The sequence below is a fragment of the Anomaloglossus baeobatrachus genome, chromosome 1, assembly GCF_048569485.1.
Source record: "Anomaloglossus baeobatrachus isolate aAnoBae1 chromosome 1, aAnoBae1.hap1, whole genome shotgun sequence".
In the NCBI taxonomy this organism is placed as follows: domain Eukaryota; kingdom Metazoa; phylum Chordata; class Amphibia; order Anura; family Aromobatidae; genus Anomaloglossus; species Anomaloglossus baeobatrachus.
Window position 1 is genome coordinate 666,905,672 of NC_134353.1, and position 27,144 is coordinate 666,932,815.

The 27,144-nt window shown below is 42.9% G+C and overlaps 1 protein-coding gene across 1 annotated transcript in view; it reads right to left on the minus strand.

Moving 5' to 3' along the window:
- Nucleotides 1-9,742: 9,742 nt before the first annotated feature.
- Nucleotides 9,743-27,144, minus strand: part of SVOP (SV2 related protein) — a 109,178-nt gene continuing 91,776 nt past the window's right edge. Inside the window, exons 12-16 of the mRNA XM_075320026.1 lie at nucleotides 25,477-25,584; nucleotides 24,699-24,810; nucleotides 23,798-23,879; nucleotides 18,105-18,194; nucleotides 9,743-14,502 (exon numbers count right to left, since the gene is read on the minus strand). Coding sequence (XP_075176141.1) covers nucleotides 14,296-14,502; nucleotides 18,105-18,194; nucleotides 23,798-23,879; nucleotides 24,699-24,810; nucleotides 25,477-25,584 — 599 coding nt within the window. The 3' untranslated portion in view covers nucleotides 9,743-14,295. The remainder of the gene's footprint in view (nucleotides 14,503-18,104; nucleotides 18,195-23,797; nucleotides 23,880-24,698; nucleotides 24,811-25,476; nucleotides 25,585-27,144) is intronic.

Sequence of the window (27,144 nt, forward strand, 5' to 3'; positions counted from 1 at the left end):
TCTTAAATAATAAATAAATGACTGTCTTACCATTATTTTTACTAGATAGGTGTGTCCACATAGCTTTGCTATTAGTTTTTTACATAGACATTCCCTAGGGGCATATCTATGGGGAACACTTGGGGCATTTGCCCTAGGCACAGCTGGCAGGAGGGCACCATCAGACCCCTGATGCAGTAGTCCGAGATGTCTGCATTTTGCATTCCCCGTAGTGGGATTTGAGTGTTCTCTGAGCCAATTGTCAAGGTGAAGACTCCCAGCAATCAATTGTACCCACGTTTTTTCAGACACAAGTACAATTAAGTCCCTGACCACCTGCACTTCCCGATCAGTGTGACATCAGCTGTATGGTCAGGTCATTTGATCATGCTACTGACGTCTCTTGAATGCGCCTCATTGGCAAAGATCATTTGTTAGTGTGGTAAGCACTTGAATGAAGTTGAAGATACTGAAATGTGTTATTGTAATAGATGGGGGTGAACTTGAAAAAACTGTATGAAGGAGCGATGTGGGGAGGGATGAGTGAGAACACAGTATGGAGAGCAAAGAGAGTTATTTTTAAGGACATCATGCCGGCATATGCTGCAGAAGACTTGAGAAGATGGATGTTTGCAGAGATGAGCTGTAGATGTGAAAAGTGATCATGGCATCTGGACAAGATGAAGAAAAGAAAGAGAATTACCTTAGCCTATTGTTAAGGACCTAGTGGGAGTTGTATTTTTGCGATACAAATGTCTATACATTTGATTGGATATTACAATTGAGGTACCATAAACTGATAGTGGTTCTGGTGCTGAATTCATGTACAAATTGTGGTCCTGGTAATGTATTCATGTACTAATAGTGGTTCTGGTGATTTACTCATATACTAATGGTGGTCCTTGTACTGTATTAATGTACTAATGGTGGTTCTGGTGATTGCATTCATGTACTGATGGTAGTTCTGGTGATTTATTTATGTAATGATGGTGGTTCTGGTAATATATTTCTGTACTAATGGTGATTCTGCTTATGTATTTCTGTAATAATGGTGGTTTTAGTGATTTATTTCTGAACTGATGGTCATTCTGTTGATGTATTCATGTAGTGATGGTGGTTCTAGTGATATGCTCATGATTTGAAGATGGTTTTCATTATGTATTCCTGTATTGATGGGAGTTCTGGTTATTTTTTTCTGTACACAAGGGGATTCTAGTGATGTAATTCTGTACTGCTGGAGGTTCTGGAGATGTATTTCTTTAGTGCTTTTTGTTCTGGTTATGTATTCTTATGCTTATATTGGTTCTGATCATGTAGATATGTAACGATCTATAACTTGGAAGATTACGTGATGCATGTAGGGGTACTACATTTGTACTTATGTTTAGAACATTAAAGGGGTTGTCCAGGTTTGTGTGAAAGTCTGCAGTCAATCTATATGACTGCAGATTTCTGAATTCTTACAGAGCCTGCACTGCATGCTGTCAGGATTCTCTGGTGCCGGTGGTGAGAGCAGGAGGTCATGAAACAGCAAGTATGGGATTTGCATACAAGCAATAAGTGACAACTAGACAAGCATTGCCTTTTAATACAAGTGAATTGAGCTTGGTCGGACACGTCTATTTGGAATGTTGCCTAAAGTATGCAAACAGCACCAAGTGATTGGCAGGCACAATTCATGTAATGTCCAAATAAGGAGGAGCAGGGCTACAGCGACACAGAGAGGGTCCTGTGGTTTTCATTACAGATTTTAGTAGTAGTTAACTACTCAATTATTTTAGAAGAATGATATCTTTTTACCACCATAAAACAGTAGGGTCACCAATTAAAGGACTATTCATTTGTCAGCTATTTATGGCTGAGAAAGGAATATCCATTTCTTGGTATTGACCACCAGGACACTGGAAAACAACCAAGCGGGGATGTGTTACCCTGTTTTTGTAATTCCTTTATATGTGAATTGGAGTTTCATTATGAAAGCTATGTAGCAAAGTAATGGAAGCTTCGTTGCAATGGCTGTGATGGAAATAATCTTCAACCCTAGACCATCAGAGTTGTTATCATTAACAAATTCACTGTCCTATACTAACTATATGGCTAATTTTTTCTCCCCCCCCCATTCACCTTTTGTGTCTCCCCTATTTCCTCATAGACTGTAAACTTACGAGCACGGCCCTCACTCCTCCTGGTACAGTTAGGTCCAGAAATATTTGGACAGTGACACAAGTTTTGTTATTTTAGCTGTTTACAAAAACATGTTTAGAAATACAATTATATATATAATATGGGCTGAAAGCGCACACTCCCAGCTGCAATATGAGAGTTTTCACATCCAAATCGGAGAAAGGGTTTAGGAATCATAGCTCTGTAATGCATAGCCTCCTCTTTTTCAAGGGACCAAAAGTAATTGGACAAGGGACTCTAAGGGCTGCAATTAACTCTGAAGGCGTCTCCCTCGTTAACCTGTAATCAATGAAGTAGTTAAAAGGTCTGGGGTTGATTACAGGTGTGTGGTTTTGCATTTGGAAGCTGTTGCTGTGACCAGACAACATGCGGTCTAAGGAACTCTCAATTGAGGTGAAGCAGAACATCCTGAGGCTGAAAAAAAAGAAAAAATCCATCAGACAGATAGCAGACATGCTTGGAGTAGCAAAATCAACAGTCGGGTACATTCTGAGAAAAAAGGAATTGACTGGTGAGCTTGGGAACTCAAAAAGGCCTGGGCGTCCACGGATGACAACAGTGGTGGATGATCGCCGCATACTTTCTTTGGTGAAGAAGAACCCGTTCACAACATCAACTGAAGTCCAGAACACTCTCAGTGAAGTAGGTGTATCTGTCTCTAAGTCAACAGTAAAGAGAAGACTCCATGAAAGTAAATACAAAGGGTTCACATCTAGATGCAAACCATTCATCAATTCCAAAAATAGACAGGCCAGAGTTAAATTTGCTGAAAAACACCTCATGAAGCCAGCTCAGTTCTGGAAAAGTATTCTATGGACAGATGAGACAAAGATCAACCTGTACCAGAATGATGGGAAGAAAAAAGTTTGGAGAAGAAAGGGAATGGCACATGATCCAAGGCACACCACATCCTCTGTAAAACATGGTGGAGGCAACGTGATGGCATGGGCATGCATGGCTTTCAATGGCACTGGGTCACTTGTGTTTATTGATGACATAACAGCAGACAAGAGTAGCCGGATGAATTCTGAAGTGTACCGGGATATACTTTCTGCCCAGATTCAGCCAAATGCCACAAAGTTGATCGGACGGCGCTTCATATTACAGATGGACAATGACCCCAAGCATACAGCCAAAGCTACCCAGGAGTTCATGAGTGCAAAAAAGTGGAAAATTCTGCAATGGCCAAGTCAATCACCAGATCTTAACCCAATTGAGCATGTATTTCACTTGCTCAAATCCAGACTTAAGACGGAAAGACCCACAAACAAGCAAGACCTGAAGGCTGCGGCTGTAAAGGCCTGGCAAAGCATTAAGAAGGAGGAAACCCAGCGTTTGGTGATGTCCATGGGTTCCAGACTTAAGGCAGTAATTGCCTCCAAAGGATTCGCAACAAAATATTGAAAATAAGAATATTTTGTTTGGGTTTGGTTTATTTGTCCAATTACTTTTGACCTCCTAAAATGTGGAGTGTTTGTAAAGAAATGTGTACAATTCTTACAATTTCTATCAGATATTTTTGTTCAAACCTTCAAATTAAACGTTACAATCTGCACTTGAATTCTGTTGTAGAGGTTTCATTTCAAATCCAATGTGGTGGCATGCAGAGCCCAACTCGCTAAAATTGTGTCACTGTCCAAATATTTCTGGACCTAACTGTATCTTAATTTTACATAGTTACATAGTTACTAAAGTTGATAAAAGACCTAGGTCCATCTAGTTCAACCTTCTTCCACCAGTTCTACATTTGGTCACAAAGTCATTTATAACCAACAATGTTTTGTGTACTGAGGAAATCATCCAGCCCTTTTTTGAAAGCTGTTATAGTATCTGCCATTACTACCTCTTGTGGTAGGGCATTCCACAGTCTGACTGCTCTAACTGTAAAGAACCCTTTCCTATTTAGCTGTCGGAATCGCTTTTCTTCCACTTGCAGTGAATGCCCCCTGGTCCTTAGTATTGTCTTCGGAAGAAATAAGTCATGTGCCAGTCCTTTATATTGACCACATGTATTTATACATATAAATGAGATCTCCTCTGAGACGTCTTTTTTTCTAAGCTAAACATATCTAACTTTTTCAACCTGTCATCATATGGGAGGCCTCCATTCCTTGTAGTAGTCTAGTTAGCCACCTTTGAACTGACTCTAACGTTTGAATGTCCTTTTTAAAATGTGGAGCCCAATACTGAATCCCATATTCCAGATGTGGCCTTACAAGTGATTTATAGAGGGGTAACAATACGTTGGGATCCCGGGATCTAATCTCTCTTTTTATACACCCTAGAATCTTGTTTGCTTTTGCAGCTGCTGCTTGACATTGAGTGCTGCTGCTCAGCTTATTTGTAATGAGAATACCCAAGTCCTTCTCCTGTTCTGTAGTCCCGATTTTACTTCCATTTAATGTATACGTAGTTATAGGATTACTCCGTCCTAGGTGCATTACTTTACATTTATCAACATTAAATCTCATTTGCCAAGTATCTGCCCATTCTGACATCTTATCCAGATCTTTTTGTAATATTATACTATCAAGGTCAGTTTTTAATATCCTATATAGTTTGGTGTCATCAGCAAAGACTGACACTTTACTATCAATCCCATCCACAAGGTCATTAATAAAGAGATTAAAAAGAATTGGTCCTAGCACAGATCCCTGCGGCACCCCACTGCTGACTATGGCCCATTTAGAGAATGTTCCATTTATGACTACTCTTTGTTTCCTATCTTTTAGCCAATTCCTTACCCAGTTGCATATAGTTTCCCCTAGTCCTTGCTTCTGGAGCTTTAGTATAAGGCTATTATGTGGTACATTATCAAATGCCTTTGCAAAGTCCAAATAAATCACATCAGCTGCATTACCAATATCCAGGTTTGCACTTACCCCCTCATAGAACCCCAACAGGTTGGTTAGACACGATTTATCTTTCATGAATCCATGCTGTCTGTCAGTTATTATATTATTTTCTGCAACATATTTTTGCATGTCATCCCTTAATATGCCCTCAAAAACTTTGCATACTACTGATGTCAGGCTTACTGGACGGTAGTTGCCTGGATCTACCCTCTTACCTTTCTTAAATATCGGTACCACATCAGCAATCCTCCAATCCTGAGGCACCAACCCTGTTACAAGCGAGTCTAAAAAGATGAGATACAGCGGTCTGTCAATAACGGAGCTCAATTCCCTCAATATTTGTGGATGAATGCCATCTGGCCCTGGGGATTTGTCAATGTTTAATTTACTCAGACGTAGGTGTACTTCTTCTTGTGTTAAATTAATTATATTGGGTGGTGACCTTTGATTTTTCACTTGTTGAATGATGCCTGGTACAGTCAGTTCCTTGGTGAACACAGATGAGAAATGCCTATTTAATATCTCAGTCTTTTGTTTGTCCTCTATAACTAACTTGTTATTATATTTTAAGGGGCCAATACTATCCTTTGTTTTCCTTTTGGCATTAATGTATTTATAAAAGATTTTGGGATTTATTTTAATGTCATTGGCGATTTTTGTTTCAGTAGCTAGTTTTGCTTGTTTGATTTATTTTTTTGCATTGCCTATTGATATCTTTATACTCCTGAAATGCTATTTCTGTATTCTCAGCCTTCAAGATCTTAAACGCCCTTTGTTTTTGTTTTATTATACTTTGTACAGTCTTATTTATCCATAGTTGTTTCTTTTTATTCCGGGACGTTTTATTACCAGAGGGTATAAGTTTTTTACAGGACTCTAGCAATATATTCTTAAACTTTCCCCATTTATGTTCAGTATCCCCAGTTACCATGACTTTGTCCCAATCTACACATTTAAGCTCTTCCCTTAATTTGTTGAAATCAGCTTTCCTAAAATTCCAGGTTTTAGCATTTCCCCTTTGAAATGTTCTATTGAATATTACGTTGAAGCTTACCATATTATGATCGCTGGTGCCCAAGTGCTCCCGGACCTGTAGATCTGAAATTGTCTCCGGTCTATTTGACAGGACCAAATCTAGCAAATTATCTCCCCTCGACAGTTCATCTACCATCTGAGAGAGGAAATGGTCTTGAATGGTAGATAAGAATTTACAGCTTTTAGCACAACCAGAAGATTCTATGTCCCACTGTGTGTCTGGATAGTTGAAATCCCCCATAATAAGAACCCGATTATTATTATTAGCTGCCTTTTCAATTTGTTCCAGCATTTCACCCTCTATTTGTTCAGGTATGTTAGGAGGCTTATAGCAAACTCCAATTAGCATTTTTCCATTATTCCCCTCCCCATGTACATTTACCCATACTGACTCTACATTGTTGCAGTTCCCCCCAATGTCATCATTCAACACAGGTTTTATGTTAGATTTGATAAACATACACACCCCACCACCTTTTTTGTCTTTCCTGTCCCTCCTAAATGTACTATAACCCTGTATGTTTGTCACCCAGTCATGGCTTTCATCCAGCCAGGTTTCCATAATGCCCACCACATCATAATCCATGGTTGACATAAGAGTCTCCAATTCATTCATTTTGTTTGCAAGACTTCTTGCATTTGCCAGTAGACATTTAATACTATTAACACCTTTATTACTCCTAGCCTCCCTATGTTACTTGCATGTCCCATCCCCCCCTAATCCTTCATTGACCCCTACCATCTCAATGTCTCTATCTGCTCTATCTATCCCCTTTTTTGCTCCACTACCCTCCCTCCCCCTAGATCCTAGTTTAAAAGCTCCTCCATCTGTCTGACCATTTTCTCCCCCAGCACAGCTGCACATTCCCCATTGAGGTGCAGCCCGTCCCTACCGTAGAGCCTGTAGCCGACTGAGAAGTCAGCCCAGTTCTCCATGAACCCGAACCCTTCCTTCCTGCACCAATTTCTAAGCCACGTATTTACAGTGCCTACAAGTAGTATTCAACCCCCTGCAGATTTAGCAGGTTTACACATTCGGAATTAACTTGGCATTGTGACATTTGGACTGTAGATCAGCCTGGAAGTGTGAAATGCACTGCAGCAAAAATGAATGTTATTTCTTTTTTTATTTTTTTTTAAAATTGTGAAAAGTTTATTCAGAGGGTCATTTATTATTCAACCCCTCAAACCACAAGAATTCTGTTTGGTTCCCCTAAAGTATTAAGAAGTATTTCAGGCACAAAGAACAATGAGCTTCACATGTTTGGATTAATTATCTCTTTTTCCAGCCTTTTCTGACTAATTAAGACCCTCCCCAAACTTGTGAACAGCACTCATACTTGGTGAACATGGGAAAGACAAAGGAGCATTCCAAGGCCATCAGAGACAAGATCGTGGAGGGTCACAAGGCTGGCAAGGGGTACAAAACCCTTTCCAATGAGTTGGGCCTACCTGTCTCCACTGTTGGGAGCATCATCCGGAAGTGGAAGGCTTATGGTACTACTGTTAGCCTTCCACGGCCTGGACAGCCTTTGAAAGTTTCCACTCGTGCCGAGGCCAGGCTTGTCCGAAGAGTCAAGGCTAACCCAAGGACAACAAGGAAGGAGCTCCGGGAAGCTCTCATGGCAGTGGGGACAATGGTTTCAGTCAATACCATAAGTAACGTACTCCACCGCAATGGTCTCTGTTCCAGACGAGCCCATAAGGTACCTTTACTTTCAAAGCGTCATGTCAAGGCTCATCTACAGTTTGCTCATGATGACTTGGAGGACTCTGAGACAGACTGGTTCAAGGTTCTCTGGTCTGATGAGACCAAGATCGAGATCTTTGGTGCCAACCACACACGTGACGTTTGGAGACTGGATGGCACTGCATATGACCCCAAGAATACCATCCCTACAGTCAAGCATGGTGGTGGCAGCATCATGCTGTGGGGCTGTTTCTCAGCCAAGGGGCCTGGCCATCTGGTCCGCATCCATGGGAAGATGGATAGCACGGCCTACCTGGAGATTTTGGCCAAGAAACTCCGCTCCTCCATCAAGGATCTTAAGATGGGTCGTCATTTCATCTTCCAACAAGACGACCCAAAGCACACAGCCAAGAAAACCAAGGCCTTGTTCAAGAGGGAAAAAATCAAGGTGTTGCAGTGGCCTAGTCAGTCTCCTGACCTTAACCCAATTGAAAACTTGTGGAAGGAGCTCAAGATTAAAGTCCACATGAGACACCCAAAGAACCTAGATAACTTGGAGAAGATCTGCATGGAGGAGTGGGCCAAGATAACTCCAGAGACCTGTGCCGGCCTGATCAGGTCTTATAAAAGACGATTATTAGCTGTAATTGCAATCAAGGGTTATTCTACAAAATATTAAACCTAGGGGTTGAATAATAATTGACCCACACTTTTATGTTGAAAATGTATTAAAATTTAACTGAGCAACATAACTTGTTGGTTTGTAAGAGTTATGCATCTGTTAATAAATCCTGCTTTTGTTTGAAGTTTGCAGGCTCTAACTTATTTGCATCTTATCAAATCTGCTAAATATGCAGGGGGTTGAATACTACTTGTAGGCACTGTATCTCCCTAAGCTCCCGCTGTCTTTCTAGTGACACTCGTGGCACCGGTAGTATTTCTGAAAACACCACCTTGGAGGTCCTGGACTTCAGCTTCTCTCCTAGTTCCCTGTAATCATTTTAAGGACCTTCCACCTGCCTCTAACTTTGTCATTAGTACCAATGTGCACCATGACCGCTGGGTTTTCCCCAGCCCCACCCAGCAATCTGTCTATCCGATCCGCAATATGCCGAACCCGAGCACCCGGCAGACAACACACTGTTCGGCATTCACGGCATAATTTTGTTATTTTGTATAGTCTCATATTGTCTGTACATGTCCCCTCTTAATTGTAAAGCGCTGCGGAATATGTTGGCGCTATAGAAATAAAACTTATTATATTATATTATTATAAGTTCAAAGCATAAAAAAAAATTTTTCTGATTGCAATCCAAAAAAAACCTGGATAATTTGTCATCTGTATTGGCATCCATGTGCAATCTATATGGCATTCATTTTTAGAAATCAGTAAATAAAATTTTCAAAAATCAGTTTCCGATGTTCAAAATGGCAAAGTATACGTAAAAATTGGATTCTAAATGGTTGATCTGTTTGGGATCCGATAGTTTTTGTGCACTAATAGATTTGAATGGGCGGCCTTCATCCCAAATATGGAGGGAATATTGCGCGCTCCAATTTTTCTCACATTCAGGCAATATACAAAAGAGGTCATCTGAACAGCTCAACTGAATAACGTGCATCCTAAAGTTGCCGTTGTGATTTCAGTTATTTCCACAAAGAGAATTTAGATTGAAAATATAATGGTGTCTACGTAGATTTATAGTAAGTTGTGAGTGGCCTATTGATTACATTGTTATAGGGTTACTTAAGATTAGCTGAGCATTTAATTGGATAATGACCGCTGATTTTGTCAGCCTCAGTGAAGGGATCCAGCTTCATAAGCTTCATCATCATCAAACATGACAATATCCAAACATAGAACTAGCATATGTGGTGATCATTGAGTATATATGCTAAACTCACTTGTTCATCTTTAGTGCAATGCAACATAACTTTGTCTGTGGGGCTATCGGAGGGAAAAATGAACTAAACAAAAAGCACTCTTTAACACCCCGGGGTTATTGTAAAAGTTTTATTCAACATAAAATATTCAACTTACAGTAAAATCCAAGTCAACAAGGCATTGAAGACAGAACAGGTCATACAACAAGCATCTTACAGAGACGTTCAAACATTTAAGTGCATTCATCAAAAGTCTGTACATTCAGACACACTAACATTCACTTTTCTGTCTGTTCTGCTGCGTCTGCTGACATCACACGTACAGTGCCAGGCAGAAACAAGCATTGATTCAAGCCCAGTTGCTAGCTAACGTGGGCTAGACCATTAGTATGAAGTGGTATGGTTCATTTTCTTTCTTGTTTAAAGATCAGTATTCTTAACATCATATTTTAGTGTCAGAAATTCTTCCATCTTGGCATCCAAGTGGATTCTGAATACCGCAGAGAACGCTGGAATTATATGATGGGCATTGCACCAAACATAGTCAGGGTCTACTAAATATATTGATTGCTGCAAATAATTTGGCCAGATCCTGGCATTAGTAGATCCAGGCACTACGGAGTACTTTTGGAGCTGGTGAATATACAGTGGATTTAAAGTCTATACTCCCTTGTTAAAATCCCACACTTTTGTCATTTAAAAAAAAATCATACAAAAAATATTATGATTTTTTTTTCACCTTTAATGTCATGCATAATCTGTACATATCTGTTTGAAAAAACAAACTGAAATTATTTTGAAGGGGAAAATAAAAAAAACAAAAAACTAAAATTATGTGCTTTAATAAATGTAAACACCTTTATATAATTGGGGATGTGGCTGTGTTCAGAATTAGCCAATTACATTTAAGCCTCCTTTACACATCCATACAAAACCCATAGGTGAAAAACCAGTACTGGTGTGAAGGGAGCCTAAATAGTAATCGGTACACAGCTACCATCAGTTAAAATGATTCTGATAAACAAACATATAAAGTTTAGTTGGTGTAGTACTATTTTGTTGACATTTTCTTAGTTGCATTTTTCAGCATAAGCCTAGCTCCATAAACAGCTTACAACACAGCAAAGGGAACGAAGGATTAGGGGGCACTGCAAATGGAAGAAAAGCGATTCCGGCAGCTAAATAGGAAAGGGTTCTTTACAGTTAGAGCAGCGAGACTGTAGAATGCCCTACCACAAGTGGTAGTAATGGCAGATACTATAACAGCTTTTAGAAAAGGGCTGGATGATTTCCTCAGTACACACAACAGTCGGTTATAAATGACTTAATGATAAAATGTATAGTTGGTCGAAGAAGGTTGAACTAGATGGACCTAGGTCTTTTTTCAACCTATGTAACGATGTACTATGTAACTCATTGTTGAAATTTATCAGTTAAAAGGAGGGAAGAGATTTTTTTTTCCCAAGGCATTAGATACACCATGAAACCTTGTGAAGATGGTCATCAAAAAAGTGGCTTAAATTTGGCACAACAGTGACATTACCTCTAACTGGATGTCCCTCCAAAATTGATGAAAATATAAAAATAAAGTTAGTCTAGGAGGATGCTAAGAGGCCTACAACAACATTAAAGGAGCTGCAATAACTTATGGCAAGTATTGTTGTGTACTCCATGGGACAACAATCTCCCGTATTCTTCATGTGTCTGGCCTGTGAGGTAAACATGAGAGCTGGGTGGACTCACAGAAAACCGGGAGCGGCAGATCTCTGCTAATTTAAAAAGAAAAAAAAAAAAAATAGGATCCGGTCCGGAATCTGCTACACATATAGGTCTATGGGAACCATCCGGAGATTAAAAATGTTGGTAGAAGGCGATAGGGAGGTATCAGTGCGCGCGGTGTACTCACCGAAGATCCGTCATGGCGGCAAGCTGCTTCAAGGTCACATTTTCCCTTCTGGAGCTGACAATTAACCCTCATTGAATATTCACTGTTTTCCCTGCCCACCTGCGCATGTTATTGGTTGCAGTTAGCTGCGCCCCCACTTTGAGTGTTAAGGCCCTGTCACACGCAATGACATCTCTAACGATATATCGCCGGGGTCACGGATTCCGTGACGCACATCCGGCATCGTTAGCGACGTCGTTGCGTGTGACACCAACGAGCGACCGTTAACGATCAAAGATACTCACCTTATCGTTGATCATTGACACGTCGTTCATTTTCAAAAAATCGTTGATTGTAGAGGTCGCAGGTTATTCGTCGTTCCCGAGGCAGCACATATTGCTACGTATGACACCCCGGGAATGACGAACTACAAATTACCTGCGGCCGCTGTCAATGAGGAAGGAAGGAGGTGGCCAGGATGTTACGGCCACTCATCTCTGTCCCTCCGCTTCTATTGGGCTGCCGCTTAGTGACGCCGCATGAACCGCCCCCTTAGAAAGGAGGCGGTTTTCCGGCAACAGCGACGTCGCTAGGCAGGTAAGTCCTTTAGCTGACTGCAACCAATCACAGGCATGAGGACGGCCTGTGGGTGGAGAAAGCAGGGCAACTGTCTGCGGCTCAGTATCGTGGTATAAAAATAAATGAATCGGCGTAGGGTCTCCCAGTATTCTGATATCTGCACAGATAAAGTCCACAGTTACAGACTGCAGCCCCCAGCTGTCAGGCTTTATCATAAGTTGTCTTTTTCATTGCTGTGTATCAAAAGGCTGGAGTCACACACTTGCACGAGTCTCGCATCGCATCACCCGGAAGCCGCACACTCTCCTGACAGGAGAGTGCATCTGCATGTATTTCTGTGCAGCTGCACGCTCATGTCTGGAGAGTGTACGGTGGCGCCGGGTGATATGATCCGATACTTGTGCGAGTCATACAGCTCGTGTGAGCGCAATGTAAGGCCGGAGTCACATCCTCTTTCACCACCCCTGCAGGTCCAACGTAATCCACACGAGGTCCCATGACGATTCCAGCCCTGCTACATCTCTGTCACAGCGAGCAGCCATAAAGCATGACCGTTTACTGAATGAGCCGCGATGACTGATTGGAGTCAGACACGGTCACACAAGCTGGGGGCACGTCTAATTGCAACCAATCACAGAGGTCAGACCGGCCGGTGGGTGGGGAAAGCAGAGCAATGATGAGCGGAGGCTGCAGAGGCAGCGTACAGCTGCACTGGAGCAGTTTACAGCGGCAACGGAGCCTAAGTAAGTATGAAGCGATCACTTCATTCTTGTTTTTTTTTATTTTTATTTATATCTTCTCAACTGCCTGATCTGGATCAAACAGCTGGAATCCTGGGCCCGGCACCCGGGAAACTTTTAAAGTCTGGGTCCGCTCAGCTCTAGTAAACATCCAAGCCTGACTATGTTTTACCAAATCCTACATCATGTCTGCCAAAAGCATGTGGGAAAACGTGTTATGGTCTGATGAAACCAAGGCTGAACTTTTTGGCCATGATTCCAAAAGATATGTTCCAAAAGAACACCGTACCCACAATGAAGCATTGTGGAGATAGCTTTATCCTTTAGCGCTGTTTTTTTTCAGCAGCTGGAACTGCGGCTTTAGTCAAGGTGGAAATAATTATGAACAGTTCCAAATACTAGTAAATTTTGCAACAAAACCTTCAGGCCTCTGCTAAAAAGCTGAGGATGAAAAGCATATAGACTATAAGACTATAAGCATATAAAAGCTGATAGACTCCCAACCAGGAAGACTGAATGCTGCTGTTAATTTTAAAGGGTAATTCAGCAATGCACTATCTCAAGGGTGTGCATATTTATGCAACCACATTAGTTTAGTTCTCTATTTTTCTTCTTTGTCCACCCGAAAAGATTTCAGTTTATTTTTCAATCAAATTGTACAGATTATGGGTGACATTAAAGATGGATTCTACAAAAAAAAAATGACATTTTAGCAAGGGTGTGTGGACTGTTTATATCCACCATGTATACAGTATATGCATATATACTCGTATATATCTATATCTACACGTATACTGTATAAATATACACACGTACACTTAATTTACTCTATTCTGTGTGCATATTTCACAGTGTCACAAATCTAAATTATGTTCCAGTAAATGTATTAGCATACAACATAATTTATTAGAGATAATAAATATAGTGACAGTCTAATTAGGTAAGTGCTCCATAAAAGTTTATACTCTATAAATCAAAGATCAGGGTAATTATCTTTGGATGCAACGTACCAACATATTTGTCTCCAGATGGAACTAATATAAATTGCAAAAGGTCTTGTGCAATATCCAGCCATTCTCGCTAGGATACTCTGCTGCTAATGTTGATCTCAAACACATCGGCATCCAGAAGCCATGGCACATCCAAAGCAACTGAGTCATTTTCACCCAGCGCTGACTACTGCTTTTGTTGCAAGAGCTAAAAATACAACATGTTATTTGTCTGTTTTTATAAATTAATGGCTTTTAGGAGTCCATTTTTACCCCTCTAAAATCAGTACTGAACAGTTGTTAACCTTTACAGAATGCTTTAAACGTGCCTTTATCCTATTACTATAGTAGCGCTGTTTTTTAGCAACACATTAGTCACCGCTGTCCATTCTTTAATTCATCCATGTAATGGTAGATGTGAGACTGAAAGGCTATATGTGTGTGGGTGGGTGAGCAAAAGGGTAAAGTTGGGGGGTCAGTCTTGTGAGCCAGAGTTTGAGAGAGTGACTCCGGAATTGTGTGCACCTCTTCCCACCATCTCTTGACCCCATTCTCTGTGGCTCGACTCTTGAAGCCCTCGACCTTTGGTTTCAATAGGGAGGAAACAAGACGCCAATGCTGCCAGTACACAGCAGCCACTGTAAACCAATACTGTGAGATATATAGAAGACTCAAGCATCACCTGGGGACAGACAAAAAAACAAACAAAACGGATGACAAGTACCATGTGGAAGTTAGGAAGTAAATGAAGGTAACACTTGATAATATTGGTCACTATCGGCATGAGTGAATGTAAAAGTGAGTGTAAAATGTGGAGGTTTCACTGGACAGATTGTCCAACTATAGACTAAAGACTGCTTTACACGCAGCGATTTCGCTCGTGAAAGCACCCTCCCCCGCCCTTTGTGCGTCACGGGCAAATCGCTGCCAGTGGCGGACAAAATCGCTAGTACCCGTCACACATACTTACCTTCCTAGTGACGTCGCTGTGGGCAGCGAACAACCTCTTTTTTAAGGGGGAGGTTCGTTCGCTGTCACAGCGACGTCACACAGCAGCCCGCCAATAGAAGCGGAGGGGCGGAGACCAGCCGCATTAACGACACGCCCACCTCGTTGCCGGCAGGACGCAGGCACGTTGTTGTTCGTCGTTCCCGGGGTGTCACACGTAGCGATGTGTGCTGCCACAGGAACAACGAACAACCTGCGTCCTGCACCAGCAACGATATTTGGGAAATGAACGACGTTTCAACGATCAACGATTAGGTGAGTAATTTTGATCGTTAACACTCGCTCATAGGTGTCACATGCAACGACGTCGCTAACGATGCCGGATGTGCGTCACGAATTCCGTGACCCCGACATCATATCGTTAGCGATATCGTTGCGTGTAAAGCCCCCTTTAGAGTGTTACTGTAATTCAATTCTCCCCCATGGGCTTGAATTTATTGTTTAGAGATGCCAATAACACACTAGGCAGTAAATTACTGAGAGAGACATGCAACGCCCAAGCAGTATTGAGCAAGAGTCTTATAGATCACAATACCTGTGCCCAAGACTCCTGAGTATTGTATGATTGTACTAGCAACTGTGCCAACCAGTGAGCTACTGCCGCCTCAGTCCCCAATCTAAGGTAGGACAGGAAGGTAACATGACAATGACACATTAAAGGGAACTTGTCACCAGATTTGGGGCCTCTAAGCTGCAGCCATCTCCAGTAGGCTCTTGTATACAGCATTCTAACCTGCTCTATATAAGAGCCCAGGCCGCTGTGTAGAACATAAATAACACTTTATAATAATCACATAGGAGGTCGCTCCGGTGCAGACTGGTCAAATGAGTGGCACCGTTCTCCGGGACCGGCGCCTCATCTTTCGGCCATCTTGGTCCTCCTTCTTCTGAAGCCGGCGTGCATGATGCATCCTACATCATGCACACAGGCCGGTATTGAGGTTCTGCGCAAGCGCACTACAATACTTTGATCTTCCCTGAGCAGGACCTCCGTGCGAGTGTTCATGACGTAGGACGCGTCATGCACCCAGGCTTCAGAAGAAGGAGAACAAAGATGGCCGAAAGAGGAGGCGCTGGTCCTGGAGAAGAGTGCCACTCATTTGACCAGTCTGCACAGGAGCGACCTCCTAGGTGAGTACTATAAAGTGTTTTTTTATGTTCTACACAGCGGCCTGGGCTTTTATGTACTGCATGTTAGAATGCTGTATATAATAGCCCACAGGTGGTGGCCAAAGCGTATAGGCTCCAAAACTGGTGACATGTTCCCTTTTAATATTAGGCTTATATGGCTGACAACTACAGTTGAAACCAGAAGTTTACATACACTATCTAAAAAGTCACTTATGCATGTTTTTCTCACTATCTGACATGAAATCAGAATAAAGCTTTCCCGTTTTAGGTCAATTAGGATTACCAAAATTATTTATATTTGCCAAATACCAGACTAATGAGAGAGAGCATGTTTAAGGCATTTTTATTACTTTCCGCAAAGTCAAACATTTACATACACTAAGAGTACTATGGCTTTAACAATATGTGACAGCCCATATGATGATGTCATGTCTTTGGAAGCTTCTGATAGGTTTATTGGCAACATCTGAGTTACTTAGAGACACCCATGGATGTATTTTAATGCACACCTGAAACACACTGCTTCTTTCTGTAGCATCATGGGAAAGTCAATAGAAATCAGACAAGATCTCAGGAAGAGAATTGTGGACTTGCACAAGTCTGGTTCATCCTTAGGTGCAATTTTCAGATACCTAAAGGTGCCTTATTTATCTGTACAAACAATTATACACAAGTACAAACAAAATGGGAATGTCCAGCCATCATATCACTCAGGAAAGAGATGGGTTCTGTGAACCAGACATGAATGTGCTTTGGTCAGACATGTGCATATCAACCCAAGAACAAAAGCAAAAGATCTTGTCAAGATGCTGGCAGAAGCTGGTAAATGTAATGAACACTGACAGCCGTGAGTCATGAAAGTAAGATTGTGACATTATCCACAGTGAAAAGAGTACTTTATTAACATGGGCTGAAAGGCCACTCTGCCAGGAAGAAGTCATTACCCCAAAAGAAAAAGCCAGATTAATGTTGGCAAATACACACAGGAACAAAGACCTTAATGTTTGGAGACATGTCCTTTGGACAAAACTAAAATTTAACTATTTGGCCATAATGACCATCGTTACATATGGAGGAAAAAGGGAGAAGCTTTGAAGCCTAAGAATACCATCTCAGCTCTGAAACACAGGGGTGGCAGCATCATGTTGTGGGGTTGTTTTGCAGCAGGAGGGAAAGGTGCACTTCACAAAATAGATTGCATCATGAGGAAAGAAGATTATGTGGCAATACTGAAGCAACATCTCAAGACATCAGCCAGCAACTTAAAGCTTGGGCAGAAATGGGTCTTCCAAATGGACAATGAACCAAAGCATACTGCCAAACTGATTACAAAGTGGCTTAAGGATAATAAAATCAATGTTTTGGAGTGGCCATCACAAAACCCTAATCTCAGTCTTATTTAAATTTTATGGGCAAAGCTGAAAAGGCAGGTGCAAGCAAGGCGACCTACAAACATGGCTCAGTTACACCAGTTCTGTGAGGAGCAATGGGCCCAAATTCCTACAAACTATTGTGAGTAGCTTGTGGAAGGATATCCAAAACATTTGACCCAAGTCATACAGTTTAAGGGAAATGGTAACAAATACTAATGAAATGAATGTAAACTTTTGACTTTGCAGAAAGTAATAAAAATGCCTTAAAACAATCTTTCTCTCTTATTATTCTGGTATTTGTCAAATATAAGTAATTTTGGTAATCCTAATTGACCTAAAATGGGAAAGGTTTATTCTGATTTAATTTCAGATCGTGAGAAAAACATGGATATGTGTCTTTTTAGATAGTGTATGTAAACTACTTCTGGTTTCAACTGTATTTTCATATACCCGGATGTTGCCATGGATAAGAGAAACAAGGAACTGTCAGCAGTATATTATCCACAAGAGTAACAAAGGATTGGATTGGAAAAAATTAATTCTGGCCAAGCATTGTTTCTTGCAACTGCAGTCATTAGGTGGCATTTGCACTTCCTCTAAACTCACTAGATTAGGAATGGATCTAGCCAACACTGTTGACTATTGCTGTATCTAACGCGTGCTGTCACTTATTAAAACTATACAGATGACCCAAAATCTTCAGGATTAATAATTAAAACATTTGAGGGAAATTACCAAAATGTTTTTGCCGCCTTCTCATAAAAAAAAATACCTGTGCAATAAATGGTGTAATTAATGCCCCGACACGAGCCATCCCACTGCATGTTCCTAGACCTAGTGCTCGTGTAGCTGTTGGATAAACCTGAAAGGGTAAAAGTAACAAATGTAAAGAAATATACACCAAAATTTTGAGAAACACAATCGCACTAGCAATATGCATTTGGAAAAAGATAAAAGGGTAAACATTAAAAACATATCTTTCTTTATATGTTACAAAGTACGGTAGATATCACAGTGGACATATTCTTTAGCTGATCATTATAATAATAATAATAATAATAATAATAGTAATAAATCTTTATTTCTATAGAGCCAACAGATTCCGCAGCACTTTACAATTCAGGAGGCTCATATACATATACATATCATATACATAAACATATACAAACAAGTAACAGTTATAGAAAATACAATTAGAAAAGAAAAAGACAATTCTGCTTGTTAGAGCTTACAATCTACAATGAGGTGATGGGGTGGATAGAGTACTTATTTAGAATGATAATCCAGCCATCTTAAAGGAAATGGGGGATAGATAAAGGCTGCCTGAACCAGTCCGCCAAAACTTTGAGATGCTTTTGGGTGCGGTGGAATTTGACGGGGAGTTATGTTCTAAGAAGTTGTGGAGGGACTATGTGAATTTAGTTTGGCTAGGGAGTGTGATAGGCCACCCTAATAAGATGTGTTTTTAGAGAGCGTCTGAAGCTGAGTAAGTTGTGATTCATCTTAGCTTCTTGGGGTAGAGCATTCCAGAGAATTGGTGCAGCTCAGGAGAAGTCTTGGATACGGGAGTTTGAGGTTCGGATTAGTGTGGATGTTAGTCGAATGTCATCTGCAAAGCGTAGAGAATGGGTAGGGTGATAGACCGAGATGAGGGTGGAGATGTAGGGGGGGGTGCCGCACTGTGGAGAGGTTTGTAAGTGAGAATAAGCAATTTGAATTGGATCCTGTGATATATGGGCAGCCAGTGCAATGACTGGCACAGAGTGGAAGCATCTAAGTAACGGTTAGCCAGATAGGTGACCCTGGCTGCAGCATTAAAGATGGTCTGTAAAGGAAGGAATTTAGTTAAGGGGAGACCAATTAATAGACAGTTACAAAAGTCAAGGCGGGAGTGGATCAGGGCCACGGTGAGGGTTTTTGTAATTTCCATGGAGAGAAAGGGGTGGATTCTAGAGATGTTCTTGAGATACAGGCGACAACAGCAGGCAAAAGATTATAGATAGAAGGTGAAGGAGAGATTGGTGTCAAGTATAACACCCAGACAGCGGGCCTGCTGCATAGGAGTAATCGTGGTGCCGCACACAGAAAGGGAGATGTCAGGTTTAGGAAGTTTAGAATACGGAGGGAATAGAAGAAGTTCAGTTTTGAAAAGGTTAAGTTTCAGATAGAGAGCAGACTTAAAGGGGTTGTCCGACATAACAAAAATGTTTGAGTTTAAGCTAATCTGTGCTGTATTGTCATATTAATCACCCCTACATTGTTATTTTTTGTTTTCTAACTTTTGTTCCTCTTGAATTATACCATTATTCTGTGCAGCTTCTTGTTTACATTCAGCTCCAGCAAACATGACCACTTCCTGAGCAAAACCTCCCAGTCACAGCTGGCACCTCCCGGCCTCAGTGTCCAGCCCCACCCCAGTGTCCAGCCGCACCCTCTGCCCGCCCCCTGCACACACATTCCCTGTCAGTATATTCTGCCCCAGCACTGACCTCTCATCACTACACGGCAGGACACTACACGGCAGATCACTACAGGGCAGGACACTGCAGGGCAGCACATTACAGGACACTACAGGGCAGCACATTACAGGACAGGACACTACAGGGCAGCACATTACAGGACACTACAAGGCAGCACATTACAGGACACTACAGGACAGATCACTACAGGGCAGCACATTACAGGACACTACAAGGCAGCACATTACAGGACACTACAGGACAGATCACTACAGGGCAGCACATTACAGGACACTACAGGGCAGGACACTGCAGGGCAGCACATTACAGGACACTACAGGACAGGACACTACAGGGCAGCACATTACAGGACAGGACAGTACAGGGCAGCACATTACAGGACACTACAAGGTAGTACATTACAGGACACTACAGGACAGATCACTACAGGGCAGCACATTACAGGACACTACAGGGCAGGACACTGCAGGGCAGCACATTACAGGACACTACAGGACAGGACACTACAGGGCAGCACATTACAGGACAGGACACTACAGGGCAGCACATTACAGGACACTACAAGGCAGCACATTACAGGACACTACAGGACAGATCACTACAGGGCAGCACATTACAGGACACTACAGGACAGGACACTACAGGGCAGCACATTACAGGACACTACAGGACAGGACACTACAGGGCAGCACATTACAGGACACTACAGGACAGGACACTACAGGGCAGCACATTACAGGACACTACAGGACAGGACACTACAGGGCAGCACATTACAGGACACTACAGGACAGGACACTACAGGGCAGCACATTACAGGACACTACAGGACAGGACACTACAGGGCAGCACATTACAGGACACTACAGGACAGCACACTACAGAGCAGGACACTACAGGGCAGGACACTATAGGACACTACAGGGCAGCACACTACAGGGCAGCACATTACAGGACAGGACACTACAGGGCAGCACATTACAGGACACTACAGGGCAGCACATTACAGGACACTACAGGACAGATCACTACAGGGCAGCACATTACAGGACACTACAGGACAGGACACTACAGGGCAGCACATTACAGGACACTACAGGACAGGACACTACAGGGCAGCACATTACAGGACACTACAGGACAGGACACTACAGGGCAGCACATTACAGGACACTACAGGACAGGACACTACAGGGCAGCACATTACAGGACACTACAGGACAGGACACTACAGGGCAGGACACTACAGGACACTACAGGGCAGCACACTACAGGGCACTACAGGGCAGGACACTACAGGGCAGCACATTACAGGACACTACAGGACAGGACACTACAGGGCAGCACATTACAGGACACTACAGGGCAGCACATTACAGGACACTACAGGGCAGCACATTACAGGACACTACAGGACAGGACACTACAGGGCAGCACATTACAGGACACTACAGGGCAGGACACTATAGGACACTACAGGGCAGCACACTACAGGGCACTACAGGGCAGCACATTACAGGACAGGACACTACAGGGCAGCACATTACAGGACACTACAGGGCAGCACATTACAGGACACTACAGGACAGATCACTACAGGGCAGCACATTACAGGACACTACAGGACAGGACACTACAGGGCAGCACATTACAGGACACTACAGGACAGGACACTACAGGGCAGCACATTACAGGACACTACAGGACAGGACACTACAGGGCAGCACATTACAGGACACTACAGGACAGGACACTACAGGGCAGCACATTACAGGACACTACAGGACAGGACACTACAGGGCAGGACACTACAGGACACTACAGGGCAGCACACTACAGGGCAGCACATTACAGGACACTACAGGACAGGACACTACAGGGCAGCACATTACAGGACACTACAGGGCAGCACAGTACAGGACACTACAGGACAGGACACTACAGGGCAGGACACTACAGGACACTACAGGGCAGGACACTACAGGGCAGGACACTACAGGACACTACAGGGCAGCGCACTACAGGGCAGCACACTACACGGCAGCGCACTGCACGGCAGCGCACTGCACGGCAGCGCACTGCACGGCAGGGCACTACAGGGCAGCGCACTACACTACAGCATTGCAAATAACAGCCCCACATCGGGCTCTGCCCCCCACACCACATCGGGCTCTGCACCCCACACCACATCAGGCTCTGCACCGCATACACACACATCGGGCTGTGCACCGCATACAGAAACATACATACACACACACACATTGGGCTGTGCACCGCATATACACACACACACACACACACACAACACCACCCCATAGGGAGTACATACTCACCCGTCATCGATCCCCGCCGCTCCTGCACGTTCGCGCGCTGTCTGTGCTCTAGACATATCAGCACAGTGGTGACTTCACCGCTGTGCTGAAGAGAGCTCAGACAGCATGCAAGATGAGAAGCAGCGCTGCGCTGCTTCTCATCAGCACTTTCAAATGTACCGGCATCGGTGATCTGTGATGCCGGTATATTTGAATGTGTGATCCTGAGCAGGGGGGCCGGTGCTGGAGCTGAGACCATGGCAGCTGCCGCCAGGCCCCGCCGCCAGGTCACGGACCCCCACAGCAGTGCAGGGGGAGGTGCGTGGGAATGTGTGGGAGGGTGCAGGGAAGGGGGGCGGGGCTCATCGCACTGTACAGCCCAGCAGGGAGGCGACATGCTGTTTCCACATTTGCATGTCAACATGGCCCTGCCCATGTAGACATGAAATGACCGGAAGCAGCAAAATCGCGGCAGGAGCGGTCACATGACCGCTCTGAGCCGGGGGAGAGGGGCTGACAGCAGGGCAGGTAAGTGGTCTCTATCTACTTACCTGCCCCAATGTAGCCCAATAGGGAAATAATAAAAAAAAAGCAAATTAAGCCGGATAACCCCTTTAATGTTGGAAACTGCCACCAGAGAGTCACTGGTATTCTGTATTACAGTGGGGGTGAGGTCAGGGGATGAGGTGTATAGTTGAGTGTCATCCGCATAAAGATGGTATTGAAAGCCAAATCTACTGATGGTCTGTCCAATTGGGGAAGTATAGAGGGAGAAAAGAAGGGGGCCAAGGACTGAACCTTGAGGGACAAAACAGTGAGAGGAAGAGGAGCAGATGTGGAGCTAGCAAACGATATGCTGAATGAGCAGCCAGAAAGATAGGAAGAGAACCAGGAGACCACTGGAGTGTAGAGAAAAGGAGATGGTGGTCTCATTGGTCACTTTGACGAGGGCAGTTTGTTGAGTGAAAGGGACAGAAGCCAGATTGTAAAGCATCTAAAAGAGGGTGAGGCGGAAATAGACAAGGGGCTCCAAGAGTTTGGAAATAAAGGGGAGATTGGAGACTGGTCTGTAGTTGTTTGTGCAGGATGGGTCAAGAGAGGGTTTTTTTTAATAAGTGAGTAATCACAGATTGTTTCAGGGAGGAGTGGAAGATACCAGAAGAGAGAGAGAGATTGAAGATTTTAGTTAAGTGAGTAGTGACGACCGGAGAGAGTGTCTGGAGTTGGTGTGAGGGGAAAAGAGAAGCCTATAGAGACTTCTTCCTCTGTGCTTGGGTCAAAGGTGGAAAGTGAGCTGGATGGGATGTGTGGAGGGATGGGAATCATAACACTTGGTGGCTGGCAGCTGATCTGTCAACGAATGTTTTCTATTGTCTCTGTGAAATACGAGGCCAGGTCATCAGCATGAAGGTCTGTGATAGGGGTCTGTACTTTGAGGCTGAGGAGGGAGTGAAAGGTGTCGAAAAGCTTATTCATCTATTCACTGGGGGCACAAATGTGCAAAAGTGTAACAAGTGGCAATCGCTCTAGGGCCCTGCTGTCTGGGGTATTGTACCGTACATGGCAGATGACTGTTGGGGGCCCTGTTACAGATTATGCATTGAGACCCAGACCTCCAATGTTTGACTTTTTAGTAGAGCAAAGCCATCTTCATGTCATAGCCATGGACCTACCTCTGGTGTGTAAACATAGGCAGCTTGGAATCCACCTGAAATAAAGGCTCTTCCAATAAAGAGTAAAACAGTAAGGACATTTCTGAAAGAAACAAAATAACAAATGCATTAACCTAAACAAGAGATACAGTAATACTCTGAAGTTACTTGTAAGTTAGGCTGCATTTACACTGGCCGATCGCAACCGATTTGCTATGTGTAAGCTGATTATCAATTAGTAGCCTGTTTAGATAGTCCAAAAGCATTTTCATGCACACAACATGTTCACTAGTTCTAGAGATGAGCGGATCTGCCAAGATTCAAATATGGCAATTCACATGGATTTTACAAGAATATTTGTTTTGCGAGGAAGATATCCTCTGAAAATTGAATGTTTTTTTATTGTTCTCAAGTGTCTTTTAAAACCCCACAGCATAATTGGGAATCTTCAGTCCAAGCAGCGGCTTTGATCTACACTAGGCCATGCCCTCACTCGTTTGTCATTACAACGTGTGCCACATTGGCACCGTGCAATCCGGCCACGATGTGTTTGCTGGACCTTAAATGGTTCAATTAAATGCTACTGCAGCTGGCTGCCATTTTGCTGAACTGGCACTGAGCGAATTGCAAACAGTTTGTAGTTTGGAGAATACAGAGTTTTGTAAAATTCAAGGATAAATCAATTCTATTCGAATTTGCTCATTACTAGTTAATATGACCATTCTGTGCACATAGAATATCATTGTTCCAGATGATGTGTTGATGAGAATGATAATTTTCACCTAGCTTGAAAGTCATTTCACTTGATAAAAACTGTTTAGGCAGGAAAATAATCGGGAAACGACCGTTCCTAGGAACGCTTGTTCATGATCATCGGCCAGTGTACTTTTGACATTTACTATTTTAAAAATATTTTACCTACCTTCCAACACAAAGGAACAGAAGAAGGGCACATAACGAGAAAACAAAGAAACAAATGGCCATGGTCTTTTTCCGCCCAAGTCGATCAATGATCCATAATGTCACCAAAACACCTTGTACAATAAAAAAGATAAAAGAACAGCAGATGAATCATATCACTTATTTAATGTGGAGAAATCTAAGTTCAATTCTAAGCATGGCTCTTGGAGCTGACTATTCACTCAAACATATCCAGTCTATAGCAAGTTACTAACTATTTTACAATGTATTTATATCTGTCCATTATTCTTGGGCATATAGACATCATAGAATGGATTGTCCTCTTTTCTTCACTAAATTTCTGTATGAGTAGTTCCTGATTTGAGTGACTTAAGCCACCATACGTTTACATGGATAGCCATCTGAATAGCAGCAGTGTATATTATATTTTCTTTGTATCTCCTGATGGATAAATGCATGACCACCTGCCCCAGCAAAGTCAGCCAAGTGCCATGGGTGCCGGGGTCATTGGAAAAGATTGCTTTTTAAATGAGGCTGTCTATGATGAGAAAACCAATTTAATTATTACGTTATTTTTTTTATCAGTGGTATCACTTGTAAATGAATTTAATATTAGGTGTATACAGTATTTGCTCTAAAAAACAATCCCCAATATTGATAGGCTCTGAGACAGTCATAGCAGATAAGGTGTCCGAGGTCCTACAACATAGAATGTTGGCACAGTAGCCTCAGTATGTGTATATCAAATCAACATCTGTGACTGTTCTAGCATGACCAACCTGGAAATTCAGATAGTGTGGTCCATAATAAATCAGTGTAATCTTCCACAGTTAGAAATTCACAGGAGAGACTGCATTTTGGCTTGACAGCCTTTCTCTGACTGGAAACTGGGAAAAAGGAATAGAAAAAGGCATAAAATATTTGCTATCCAGAAACCACATCAATATAATCGCATGATTAAATCAGATTTAATCAGTTACAGTTATGAATTAATGATAAAAAAACAATTATTAACTATATTTATAGGCTAAAGAGAGTTTTCATTGGTGGAAATTGATTGTTCAAACCTAGAAATTATCAATTTCATTAATTGAATTGTAATATATTAATGGTTGACCTGATACGGAATGAAATTGTTCATGGTATCTACAATAACCGTATAGTAGACGTCATGGGGCAGAGAACATGGTAGTCTGGCCGGTTAAACTGGCGGCTTGGTTGGCCAGGACGTTGTGTCAAAATCAGAAGGTCCAGAACAAGGGTAGAAACATCAGGCAGGTGGGATGGTCAGAATAAAGGTCAAGGTCAAAATCAGGAAATCCAAAACAGTAGCAGCAGCGTTACACTGTTGGGAGGGTCAAAATTAGGACCAAAGTTAAATCAACAGGAAACTACAAACAGGATAAATGTGGACCAGGTCTGGAGAACTATAACTGGCAATCGAGAAACACATTCAGGGTTTTAAATAGCCAATAGCCTATGCGCAGGTTGAGCAGCAGGAGTTACGGTAAAGGTTCACCCTCAAGCAACAGACGAAGATGGTATCACAAGTCCCAAAATAACGCAGAACCACAACAATTGCATCCATATCATCTGCAACAGAAGCGCAACACAGCCCGGCAGGGAGGGCATTGACATGGATGTCACATAATCTATGGCTAATTGGTGGTAAAGAGTTGTAACAATAGACCTTTACAGATTTGCAACCCAATGTCATGTTTTTGTGTCTAGATCAGACCTGGGCAAGGGGCGGCCCGCTGGCCACATCTGGCCCACCTACTCTCTGTTCAGGGCGTCCTTGCTGGCTGGTCAGTGATGAGGGCAATCTGACCTGTTGTCCGGAGCTCCAGGCTGCGGGAGACCCCTGGTCAGATCGCCCTCATCACACGCTGCGTGCCAGGCAGGGAGCGATCCTGCAGCTCTGCACAGTCAGTGCAGGCAGCGGAACGCAGGAATCTCTCCTCTGTTCCCTGCCTGACACTTTTCTCTGTGACACACACGCGCCCTGATATCGTCAGTACGGCGCGTGTGTGTCATATGAAAAGTTCCCGCCCGGCAGGAGAAGAAGCTGTAGTGGCGGGGGCTCCTAGGAATACAGCATAGGCACAGCCTGGGCATGTGAAAGAGAAGCAGCTCAGCGGGGGGCTCGTACGGAGGTACCTGAGGAGGGGACAATAAGAAGAGAGAGGTGAGTGGTTACTAGTAACCTGTGGAGACAATGGGGGGTGGGCGGGGGTGGGGAGGGGGATAAACTGTTGACAAATATTTGGGGTGTAGTGGTGTAGTATATGGGAATGTAGTTTTACAGGTGTGGTATATGGGGGGGTGTAATGGTGTAGTTTTATAGCGGTGTAGTGGTGTAGTATAATACAAGTGTATATAGGGGTGTAGTGGTGTAGTATAATACAGGTGTATATAGGGGTGTACTGGTGTAGTATAATACAGGT